This window comes from Artemia sp. Qi Xiang Cuo, chromosome 13, assembly GCF_049724085.1.
Source record: "Artemia sp. Qi Xiang Cuo chromosome 13, ASM4972408v1, whole genome shotgun sequence".
NCBI classification, from domain to species: domain Eukaryota; kingdom Metazoa; phylum Arthropoda; class Branchiopoda; order Anostraca; family Artemiidae; genus Artemia; species Artemia sp. Qi Xiang Cuo.
Window position 1 is genome coordinate 8,910,166 of NC_142806.1, and position 13,289 is coordinate 8,923,454.

A 13,289-nucleotide genomic window follows, 5' to 3' on the forward strand; every position below is an offset into this window, starting at 1 on the left:
AGGCCCAAATAGACCGAGTTCGTATTTCAGACAAAAAACGATAAAAAAAACAAAAAAACAACGCAATTCCAAAATTCTTCTTTGGACTAGGTAAAATTCGAGCAGTAAAATTTAACCAATTTCATGCAGTGCATGAAAATCATGCACTGCACTGCATATCGCATGCACTACATGTCAAATACACTGCACTAAAAGTAAAAAAAGAATTAAATTTTAATAAAGCTATTTGGTTGCATTTTTTGTTAATCAATAATTTTTAATTATAATTAATAATTTTTGTAATATTAATATATTCTCTTTCTTGTTTCAATAACTGAGATAGTTACTCTTCTTAATTTACCAAGCCAAATTTTAATGTGGAAGTATAAGAAATAACTCCATTCCGTGTAGTTTTCACTTTGATCGCAAATTGTTGTAAGGTCTGGAATTTTGTTCATCTTCCTCAAGGAGTTGTACTGACCACGATCATAAACGTCGCAATATCATCACACAGAACTGAACCTCTTCTCGTATCTGCCAGTCAGCAGATCACGAAAACTTCATCTGGGAATTTCAAACCCCACCAAGATTCATGCTATTGCTACCTAAGGACATTATCACCTATTATCCCCTCCCGCCTGAATAATCCTCCGATACCGAACTCCCAGAACCAGTGCAGGACGGGGAATAACACATCTTCTCAAGTCTATCCGAAGCGCTTAAGCCAGCTTAGAACCGGACAGCAAGAAAACCCTGAGGCCTGCAGTTGAATGGAGGCTTTGTGCAATCCTGGATTTATCTTGGTAACAACATGATTTTCCACACTTGGCGATACTCAACAAGAGTCGAAATCATGCACATGCAGTGTCAAGCCTAATACCTCTGACTCACTATATATTCACGCTTACAAATGTTATGCTACTACGGGAGGCAACCCATTATATATAAGATCAGCTAGGACGAGCTTTTTTTAGCTCAAAAAGCCCACCAAAACAGACCAAACCCAGAAGAATTATTGATTAATCAGAACCAATGCAAATGCTGTGTCGTTTACTAGGCTATACTTTCCTCGAGGGGTGCCACTCCCCAAGGTCACCCTACTACAGTCCTGTTAGCAGTCACAGTTTTGGTTGGGAAAACTAGTGAGAGGCCCACCTTGATGCCACTATAAGGCCACGCAAGCAAGGATTTTACTGTCGGGGATAGGGACGGAGAGAGGAACTTATGACGGAGCGAGACCCCAAACCATCTCAAAGTACCGGAACAGCTCCAACCTTTGCCTATCCTCGTCAGGGCATTCATCAGGACTAATAAAAGGGACGATTAAAGATAAACCAGACAAAACAAAAGTGCAATGTAAAATGGAAATAGGAATAAATGCAATACAGATAAATATGGAAATAATAAAGCATTAGTTTCATATTTTTCTTCTCTTCAATATTTTCAGTACCGCTTTTTTGTTTTTAGTCCTTCCAATGACTACCCTATTATATCTCACCAGGCAGCACCTTTGTACCTATAATTTTTTCAAGGGTAAAGAGGGTAGAGGGCTTAAGTTGTAGGTGAGTGATAACAAAGGTCCTCTTAAAAGAAATAAAGGTGCTTCTTGACGATCCTTCTATTCTTCATCAACCCGCGTTTGAATATCTTATATCAAAGAAGAGACGGTTAGAGTCGGATACCATGATGTGACGGTTTAGTATCATGACAAAATTTGAGTGGAACCGTTGATTAGTGTGATATTAACTTTGGGTATTATCATTACTTTTTGACATTTTTAAAGCATGAATTTTGTAAGGGCTTGTTTAATCATACGTTAACATTACACTCACGTACTGTACTTACTAGGGTCTAGATGATGCCGCTAAATAAGTTATTTCTCGTTCTATCATGCTATTTTCAGGGTTTAGTATGCAATCAAGGATAATAGGACAAGGCCGTATCCAGGGGGGGGGGGGTTACCCGGTTTGAACCCCCCCCCACCACCCAAAAAAAAAAAATTTGACTGAGTCGAAAATTAGTCTTAAAAATACCTGTAAAGACAAAAGAAAAAAAAGATGCTAAAAAAAAAAATCGGGTACCCCCCTCCCCCTCGAAAAAAAATCCTGGATACCTGCTTGTAATAGGAATAAAGAATAGTAGTTGCGCTATAAGAACCTAATAAACCTCATATTTGAAAAAGTTTTTTACTAAAAAGATTGAAACGTTGCGCAACATCAAAGCTGTGTAATAGAAATAACTTAAAAAAAAGCGAAGATTATTCTCAGTGGGAATATGTTTTGCTTTTTTTTTCTTCGAATAGCTCATTGTAGGGTTTTTCAATAAATAATTAAAATTATTATAGTTTTTTAGGACACCTTTTATGCATTTTATATTTTGTCCAATATTTTTCTTCCTATTACTGCCACTACTACTAATAACTCACTGCAGCACCAAGCCGCCTGAGGCAAACACAGCTACGCACTCTCTTCTTCGATCCCAATCGATTCGAAGCTTCCCTCTTTACACACTCCTGAGAGTTTTCCATTTCCCTTAAATCTTTCCTTTTGAGATCCTCCCATCCCATGGATACGCCTCTTTGCAATGGTTGACTTCCGTTTGAATGAGTTGTCCAAGGCCGCACTCAAGATTTTTTTCGGAGGTGGTTTTAATCAATTTTTTTTTGGGGGGGGGTCTAGACAAAAACCACAAAAAATTCATACAAAATTTGTTTATTTCCGATTTTACGATTCAGACAAACATTTCGGGAGGGGATTAAAACCCCCTAACTCCACCCCCCTGGATACGGCCTTGGAGCTGTCTCCTGATTTTCTTGGACCATTGGTTCAATACAATAACCCTTGGAAGAAAAAAAACGCGTATCGTTGATCTTTCTTCTAAAAAAAAAATCCATTTTTGTAAATAGGAGGTTGAAACCTATTTAAGAGGCACTTTGATATGCTTAATTTGATGGTGTGATTCTCATCAAGATCACTTGGTCCCTCTGGGTGTTCCCCCCTTTTTTCAAAAATCTGGTAAATTTTCTCATTCTCGTAGCTTTTGATGCGTGTATTTAAATTCGACTTTTTTTTAAAAATAGATTTTTTTTATATATGAAGTGTTATCAAAGCTCTTTTTTTTAATAGTTTCGATTAATGTTAGCCCTGATCGCTCCTTACTTACAATTCTTTATCCCGAACTGTTGTATATTTTGTTACAAAAACATCGCTTTTCTAAGTCAGAATTACTGTTGCCATGACCTGCTCTGTACATATTGTTCCCTAACGCAAAGTATTTGATCTGTGAAGCAAGTCAATGTACCAATGAAGAACTTGATATTGTTCGATGTAAGGACTGGTTCTAATGTAAGTATTTCTTTTTGCAATGTAAATAAAGTTGTTTAGAGGATTTTGGATAACGGGAACAAGATAAATGAGGAACTTTCTTCGTGTTTTTTCTCTTAAGTAATGTCTAGCCAGTGTTATATTTTTCCTAGCAAATAAAATATAGTAAAATAAACACTGTTTGTATGTGTGTCGAATTATGATTTTTGATTGTGCAATTTTACACTGATTAGTAAAAGAAGCTATCTTTGTTTTTTCTTAAATTTTATTCATCCATTATCTTTGTGCCAATGCCCAAATATGTCATAGTACAATTTATAACAATAAAATTATTTGTAGAATGATGGCGTTGATTAGGGGAAATTAACGCAGGCAAAAGGAAAATGAAGCTTTTAAAACAAAATTGTACCCTTTATAAGAAAAATAGATCCTTTTATATTTTTACACTTACTGTAACTCTAAATTTTTTTATCAAAGATCCCACCTTTGATAATAAACGTCTATTTACTGCTAGTTAAGAATCCATACCGCAGGCACGCACACTGGGGGGGGGGGGGTACAACCTGATATATCGACAATTTATGTCAATTTCCATAATTTGCCTATTTATTTCTTCTTTTTAAACAAATTCTTACCCCTACAAATAAATACATTCTCGGCTACCTTCCTCTCAGAATGATTATACGAATTTTACTAGTTAAGCAGTTCGTTGAGCGATTCGGCCCAATAGTAACTAAAACTCTAAAAATGGAGTTTCAATGATAATTCAGACACGTAAAGAATCTGCTTTTTATGCTGACTCCAAGACTGTAAAGTTCAATAAGGTTTATGTTACCCATCAAAATCTAAGAGCCTGAGAAAAGTTGCCTGATTTTCGGAAAAGGGAGGAAAACACCCCCAAAAGATCTAGGACTCTTAATGAAAAGTGCACCATCAAATTTTGTATATCAGAGAACCCCAATGTTGTGGTTTCGAGCTCCCATCTGCAGAAATGTCGAATTTTGTATTTTATTTTTTTTGTGTGCTGGATGCGTGTTTATTTATTATTTTTTTTTTCCAAGAGTGATTGTATAAAACCAATAGTCCTAGAAGATCGGAACATGGCTCATTCGAACGTAAATTTCCGGGGTAAATGGAAAATTTTATACGGGAAGAATGTGCCACAATTCCTATTCGAAATTATTTTTATTTCTCGTACTTTCTCTTTGATAACTCAATTTTACATGTGGAGAGATACTGGGAGAATTTTGAGGGTTTTTTTTCAGTGGGGTTTGAATTGTCTCTGGGATTTTTCCGTGGGCGGAGGCGAGGATTTTCCTTGCGAGAAATTCTCCATGGGGGAGTTATCCGCGAGAGAAACTTTTCATTTGAGCGGGGGGTCCTTGTAACATTTTCAACGGAGGAGGATTTTAGGCACGATTTGAAAAATAATCAGAAATTAAATGAAAACAAGACCTTTTTCAAATGAAAGTAGGCTATGGAGAATTTTCCGGGTGGAATTGCAGGAAATCTTTTTTTTGGGGAGGGGGGATTTTCAGTGACGATGGAATTATCTTGGGGTATTTTACGAGAGAGGAACGTTCCATAGAGGAATTTTTCGTCATGGGTGATTTTTCATGGAGTGGGAGGCGGATTTCCCGGCATTATTTGAAAAACGATCAGAAATTAAATAAAAAACAAGTTTTTTCTGCTGAAAGTAAACAGCATTAAAGACTACCAACGTAAATTATTCTGTATATGACTGGGACCGGCCCCTCCTGAATACCTCGCTCTTTACGCTGAAGTTTGAATTTTTGTCCCAATTCTTTAAAAGCGACTCCTTAAACACAAGGTTCCGTTTGATTAGAATAAGAAGTTTTTTTAAATTACTAAAAAATTTAAGCGTGAAGAGTGAGGGATTAAGGAGGAGGCAGCCCCCCTCATATACGTAATGATTTCTATTCGTTTTAATGTTTCTCCTTACTATCAGTTGATTTTTTCTATTTAATTTCTGTAAAAGGCCTGGCCTTGTAGTCTCTGGAACGATTGAATGCAAATTAAAGTATTTTATGAGTGTGAATTGAAGTTTTACTCGATTTGATTTTCTTTGTTGAGTATTTTGTAAAAAGTTAGTTTTTTTTTTGTTTTCGATTGCAGTGGACTGAATTGGTTTGATCGAGTCGTGAATTTTGAGGTAACATCTTTGATTTTGAATCAGGTGCCAACGTTTTCTTTTTGGAAGAAACTATTTAATCCTATTCAGTATCTGTGTCATAAAAGAATCGCTTAGATTGCTTGGATATGTTTTCGGGATAGGCAAAGATCGTGCCTTTAGAATCTGATAAAAACTAAAACGGCGTAAGAGAAGAGCTGGATGCTACTGATTGGGGTATGGAAAATGACTTAATATTTTTGCGGATCTCTTAGAGGGAGGAGGAAAAAAAGAAATTTAGACAGAGGGGGATAAATGAGAAGCGCTTGCCACATGATTTTCAATACTATGACGTGTTTGCAGTGGTAGTCGTTGATTTGTTCTATTATTTATTGTTTTTTTTTTTTTAATTTTCATTTCTTTATGCATTCTATTTTATCTGTTTTATTATCCTTATTTATTATTACAGTTGTTGTGTTTTTATTTTCATTACATATTTTTTTTTACCTATTTTCATTTACAGGAATTTGCACGAGTTGCACGATTAGCCCGACTATCAGAGAATGGCAGTCTCCAACATTTGACAAGAAGGGAGATAGAGATATACAACAAAACCCCTCGTGATATCCTTAAAGTATCTCCTGTACTACTATTGACTCCCTTGCCGTTTACAAATTATCTCGTTTTCCCTTTAGCGTAAGTTTTATTCTTTATAGGCATATACGCCACTAGTTCACTCTTACTTAGAATTGGGTCTTTTCACGCTGTCTGGCAAGTAAGGCAATGACTGCACCTCTGCACGACGATGTCTTGGGTGCTGCAGAACATCTTCAAAAGACGACTTATGCACTGCAACATCCTTCTTGAGACATCATTCTAGCATTTTTTTCTTTGGTCGTCCACGTCTCCTGATCCCACCTGAAGGGGGAGGGGCAATATCCCTCCCCCCTTTTATACAATCATGGAATTGGTCGGAGACCACACTGGCAAGACATAAATAATCGAAAAACTGTGAAAACAAAAAAAAATTCGAACGAAGAAAACGTAGAAAACTTACGTTCTAGGAACGTAGAGAAGTGGCTGAAAATTCTCCTTGCTTGGGTTTTTCTTCCTTTTTTTTGTTCTTACTATTTTTGTTTTTCACCCGACTGCTAATTTTGTCCAATGTTCGTAGAAATTAAAGTTTTAACATAAAGAAATTCCGAGTCTGTTGCAAAGTTTTATATTTAATGGTTTGGTTTATCACGCCACCCTGACTCTTTCAAAATGACACTGATTCATCTATGTAGGCACTTTGATATTACGAACTTGAAACATAGAGAATATTAGGGTGTTTCAAATGAACTTAAATTGCCTCAAGGTAAAACATTAAAACTAAGATTTAGAAAACTAAAATAAAAATTTTTAATTCATATTTTTAATTAATTTTAAATACCAAAAACCAATATATTTGACACCTTTACACTTCATAAGTGTAAAAAATTGAAACTTTTTCAAAGCGACAACTAGATAAATACCATCACTACTGGAAAAATAAATAAATGGTAAAAAAAACACAAAAAACGTATCCGTTCAGGGAGAAAATACAAAAATTCCACGCATTCCATTCAGGGGAAACATTTCTGATTATAGTGGCTTCATATATGAGCTCATGGGTATTCCTGCAATGGAAGCAAAATTGACGGCATATTTTTACCGAAATTGGCCCTTATTAAGTTATTTTGCTTGTGTTTTCTTTAACTAGACAAACTTTCTTGTGTACTAATAACTGCACTAATTGCTAATAAACAAATACATATTTAGGATCACCATAAAAAGCTGGTTGTTTGATTGAATGGTATCAATAGTTAGGCTCTTACACTTCAGTTATAGGGTCAAAATCTATTGGCAGGCAGTCAACAATGGGGCAACACACATTTTTTCTTATTTATATATTCTATTATATATTTCTATTATATATATTCTATTATTCTATTATATTATTCTATTATATATATTCTATTAATATATTATATTATATATTCTATTATATAGGTTTTTATATATTCTGCTCCTTTCTTTTGGTTTCCTTATAATTACTTTATAGTCCCAAATTTCCGGGGGGAGGGGGTACGCCCCCTGCCTGTGCCCATGAGCCGGGTGGTGCATAACGTAATAACGGTGCCTCTCAATGACGACTTCTTATTTGCAATAGACCAAACATTTTCCAGAATATCGTTGGAGTGTTGTGTAAGGTTTTCTGATGATGGGAGGAGCGAGCACCATAAATCAAGAGCGGACCGAGGTTGCCAAAGAATGATAGGTTGCCATTAATTTTAATTTGGACCATCCAGCCGAGACAGAAGAAAATAGGGGTGCCCTCGAATTAGCCGCTATAAGGCCATAAGAGAAATATTGTAGGAAATTGAAACTTTATTCCGTAAAGCATTTTCGTTTTTTTTTTTTTTTTTTTTTTTTTTTTTTGTTAGCAGGGTTTATTTCTTGTTGTAAATATAAAGTTATAATAGTTTCTCATTCACTATTTTTCAAAAGTGAAGTAAAGATAAGAAAAAATAAACCAAGCGCAAAAAAATATGAACAAAGAGTAGAGTATAAGCCAAGAAGATGATTGAAATCCAAAAGCACAAAAAATGGCAGATAAGAAGTGGAAGGGTTTCAACTATTGTTCCGCTTTTTCTCCCTAGTCTTTCTTCTTATTTCTCTCATAATTCTCTATCTTCCTCCCTATCTTTAGGGTGTGCTTCATAAAAATCTTTTTCTTAGGCTTTCCTCGGCATATTCTTTGCTTTCTTAGTCTTTAAATGACTGCCCTTGATTGCCTTTGACCTGATTAACTTGATAGGTTTACCTTTCAACTCAGTAATGATTGCCAGTATTATTGTATAATACTAATTTGTTTCCTTTCGCTTATTAATAGTTATCACTAATAAATTAAGTGATTTTAATTATTGTTAAATGCTAATTCATTAAAAATCAGCCATTGGTCAATTGATACTATTATTGTAGGAATTAGTTATTGCTACTTAATCGATTGTTAATTATAATGATTAATGAATAATTATACTCTCGAATGAGAACCGAAAGCTGATATGTTATTTTTCCATTTATTTTGTTGTATTCCACGGTGTAAAATTGTATTCATTAACTTTTTTTAGGTATATGTTTCCTCGTCAATTGCTTTGCTCACACTTTTGGTCCCTTCAGCAGCGTATTGATTTTGCAGTCCAACTACAAAGAAAACGATTACTCTACTACAAGCCGTTATTCAGGTGGTTTTTCTTAAATCTGTTATTATCCCCCCCCCCCTTTTTTTGGTTATATTTGAATTTCTTCTCTCGTTTTGTCTGGATGCATTAACTTTCATCTCCTGTTTCTTTTGTGTTTTTACGCTCTTTTTCTGTGTCTTGTTCTTTTTATGCTTATGCTTGTGGAAGGTTTGTGGATATGAAAAAATAACTTGACTTGCTACTTGAAATCCATTTCTTATGTAAGCTTTTAATTGTTATCCCTGATGGGCCAAATTATGAAAATCAGCATTCTAAGATCTTGAGCTGGGTGATTCAAAAGGTGCGGTGATTCAAAAGATAAATATGTGGTGATCCAAATGGTGCGGTGATTCCGAGATTTAAAAGTTGCGGTGATTCAAAGTGTGAATATGCGGTGATTCAAAAGGCATGGTTGCTTAAAAGCTGAATATGTGATCATTCAAAAGATGAGTATACAGTTATTCAAAAGGTGTAGTTATTAAAATAAGCTTGATAATTTGAGTAGAGTAGAAGAATAGAATATTTTTATTTATAACACGTACATAAATAAATGTCACAAAACAGCGCACATGCCTGGTGGCATACTTTAGCGCTGAAAATATTTCCAACGAAAATACACAGCCATTTTCTAACTAAATTTTACAACAACGAAAAAGAAAACCCTAATGAACAAAATGCTTAGCATGTCATAAGATATTTCTTCACCAGTCTTATAAAATGTCGCGAAAAATTAAATTTAAAAGGTCAATACACAACATAGATTGATAAATCGCACCAGTGACTCGAAAAATTAAAAAAAAGGGTTTTGGTTGTGGGTATCTTTTTCGGTGCGAGAAGTGACAGTAACCAGCCTGCATATCTCAAGATACTTTTCATTTGCACCTCCTAGTGAGGTACTTTCAAATGGAGCAAAATGTTTGATTTTATTATCTTACAGAAAATAAAACTCAATTTGAACATTGATTTTTGACAAGAAACTTTTCATTTTTACTGTTATAAGCGATCATTCTTAAAACAAAAAATTGTTTTTGGCATCGAAGATGTATTTTTAATGTTTTTTTTTGCCGCATTGTGCGAAACCGGTGATCAGAGAAACTCAGGAGGGTGCCTTTCATTGCAGATAAAGGTTTTATTGCCCATTTGCATATTCGAAACCAAACAGAGAGTGACCAGCTACATTCAACACATCCTATAGGTCTTTGGATGGCCCATTCACCATGATGTCAGATCCTAAATATGTATATAGCTTTGGTGGTCAAAATTTGAAAAAGACATGCCTCTAGGAGGCGACATGATCCTTCCCCAATTTTTTCAGTCTGATTAAAGTAAGCGTCACAAGAATTCCAATTTGCATGATGGAAGGACCAGAAGTTAGGCCTTTGGACATTTGGGCCCTTCATCCCTGCAATATGATATAAATATAGGCAAAAGTAGTTATTTTATCAATACAATTTCCCAAGTGGAAAAAGAGGGAATGATGTATTTCACCCCACCCCGCCAGTTCTTCACTGGTGACAAATAAAATACGGGAAAACAGGCTGACCCAACAGTTGTGCTACTGCTACTGCAACTACTTACTGGAGTACCAAAGCTACAAAAGTCATCATAGCTGTGCGCGCTTCTTCTCCACCCAGTTTACTCAAAGCCTCATTCTTTTCCCCTCCGATGCAGTTCAAAAATTCTTGTAAATCCTTTCTTATAGCCAATTTGGAGATTGGCGTGGGATTGGGTGGAGATCTCCACCCAATTTGGAGATGACCTGCTTTTGGTTGGTCCTAGATGGATGACCGAAAACCACAATCTTTGGTAATATGTAATTTGTGGAATCGTAGTCTAGCCATCTTAGCATTTGTTTAATGGCATCTCTAGAATTTGAGATCGAATCATATTTTTTGGAAAGCTTAGGCTACTGTTCGACATACGGTCGTTCAAACGATTACCTAAACCTATCGACGAATATTTAAACCTATTCTTAAACAATTATTTCCGAAAATATTTGGTGTTTCGAAGCGCCCACTTTTCAGAGCCCGTCTCTTTGACCAAAGAGATAGCTTCATTTACCTGAGTAGTATTAGTAGTGAAGATGGTGGATGCATTGAAGATGCTAAAAGTAGAATAGTCAAGGCCCAGGGTGTTTCTTCGCTGTTGAAAAATGTTTGGAAGAATAGGAAGGTAAGTCCGCAGAAGAATAGGAAGGTAAGGTGGTATACGGTCGTTCAAACGATTACCTAAACCTATCCTTAAGCAATTCTTTCCGAAAATATTCGGTGTTTCGAAGCGCCCACTTTTCAGAGCCATACTTGACCACTGTCAATACCGTGGCTTCCAACATTCTAATATTGGTTTTCAGAAACTTCCTTTTCTTCCAAACCTTTTTCAACTGCAAAAATACCCTGCGTCTTGGCTATTCTTATTTTTATATCTTCGCTAAATCCGCCTGATTAATAATACCCAGGTAACTCAATCATTCAACTTGATCCATTTTCTCGTTGCCTATCATCACCTCTTCACCCTCATTTCATCACCCCCTCACCCTCATTTCATCACCTCCTCACCCTTTATTTCATCACCTCCTCAACCTCATTTCATCACTTCTTCACTCTCATTTCATCACCCCCTCACCCTCCTTTTCTAAGCGGCTTAGTTATCTTAACACTAATTTCAACCTATAAATACACCCTGAAATCTCTTAACCTCCAAAAATTACTTTTCTTTGCTAATATGTTTATTTACAACACTCAAGCCATCTCTATAACTTAAATATAGGAAAGTTTCACTTCTGATTTGATACCATACTCTCCAAATCCTCTTCCCTTGTTCCTTAGGAGACAAAGTCCATCAAAATAATCCGTATAAATGGAATACATGGGCACCCATAAGCTGAATTTGGGGGGGGCTTACCTGGTCTAATCGGCACTTCCGATTCTGTATAATAGAAATATAAAAAAAATCAAAAATATAAGGCTGCGTCATTCAGCCTGGGATGGGGGGGGGGGCTTTAGCCCCCCCTCTTTCGCTCCATATAGGCGCCCATGACGGAATAGGATACAACCTTGAATAACTTCTGAGTATGTACAGATCCAACTGCTAACATTACTTCCTACATTAATGAAGGAACATTCTTTTCTTTCATACCACTAATAAGTTTCTCATTAGCGCTATTTCATCTGTATAGGACATATTTTTGAAGCTTGACCGATGTTTCAACTTATTTTGCACTTAGATTAGGGTGCACTTCTGCTTGATACGCTTTATACGATATGCGCCTACGCCTTACCTAAGGTAGGGAGTGCCTTTGGTTGTTCATAGCTATCAGAAAGGTAAATAAAGGGCTAAACTCACTTTTCTAATTGGGAAATTTGATCCGTTGGCCTTTCGCAAATGCTTCGAAAGCTTCCTAGTTAAACACAGGGAAAAGTACCTGTTGGGTGTTTCCTGGGAAATTTTCGGCTTAGTTTGTTTTGGAGGGATGAGAAAATGTGTATATATCTAAATTAATTGAAGTCTACTAAAAATGACAAAGAAATTTATGCATTGCCTTTTTTATGTTAATGTACGAATCATCTGGTTAGAAATTATGACTATGTAAGTTTTTTTTTTTACAGTTTAAATAATTTTGTAAGTTTGACCACTTTTACAAAACTCCTGTTGTATAATGATCATGTTCATGGGTATGTCTCTCTTTTCTCTCTTTCTCTCTCTTTTCTCTTTGTTTAGTTTGTCATTGCCATAACTGATTTTCAACCCAGTTATCAGCGTCGATTGGTAAATAAGATCTTTAAAAAGTTCAAATTCAGCCAAATTTATAAAAATAATCCAGCATGACACAGGGATCAGTACCTGATAGAAATTAGACCTTTGAATGGGGACGTAACAAGGAATCCAAACCTAGTTCCAGTTTTAATATAAATTGTTTTAATATTAATATTGCTTTGATATAAATTGCTTTAATATTAATATTGTTTTAGTATAAATGCTCGGGTTTTAACTTTCAGAAATTGTATCATTACCATACCTCAACCAAAAAGTATTAGAAAAAAAAATTAGTTATAAAATCTTTTTCTGCAGTTTCGGACAAAAAATTTTAAGCTTCAAATATTTTTTACGACCCAGAATCAAACTTCAGTTGAGATTTCAGTGTTCCAGATTGATCTTATTCCAGTGGGGACTTCCATGTAACGACTTTTCTATCATGGTGATGCTCACATACGACGGGGAGGGGGAAGTCATGCAACAGTAATATGTACATCTAAGAGCTAGGAATTTAGTGGCAGATATGTTAACGATCGAAAAAGATTCCTCTCGCGAAAAATAATCCTAATTATATTAAGCATTGTGCATTATAGTTGATATTCAGTGTAATTTAAATTCTAAAATAAGAATTTCCACGTGTTCGCCGTTAAAAAATCAACTACTTTTCCTATATGGAAAACTGATAAAAAATTGATAACTGGAAAAGTGATAAAGTCGCCGGAAAAGTGACGATTTTGCTTGAAAATGCTAATGTGTTCAGCCCTTTACTTATCTGTTTTAAAACTTAGTTAATTTGATTTTGTATTCCTATCCTATTTTGTTTAATTATCCGTTACT

General features: G+C 35.4%; 1 protein-coding gene across 2 annotated transcripts in view; it reads left to right on the forward strand.

The window, feature by feature from the left end:
* Window positions 1-13,289, forward strand: part of LOC148944912 (LETM1 domain-containing protein 1) — a 47,980-nt gene that overhangs the window by 17,998 nt on the left and 16,693 nt on the right. For both annotated transcript variants that reach the window (XM_089099550.1, XM_089099549.1), the window contains exons 3-4: window positions 5,957-6,129; window positions 8,589-8,702. In XM_089099550.1, coding sequence (XP_088955676.1) covers window positions 5,957-6,129; window positions 8,589-8,702 — 287 coding nt within the window. The remainder of the gene's footprint in view (window positions 1-5,956; window positions 6,130-8,588; window positions 8,703-13,289) is intronic.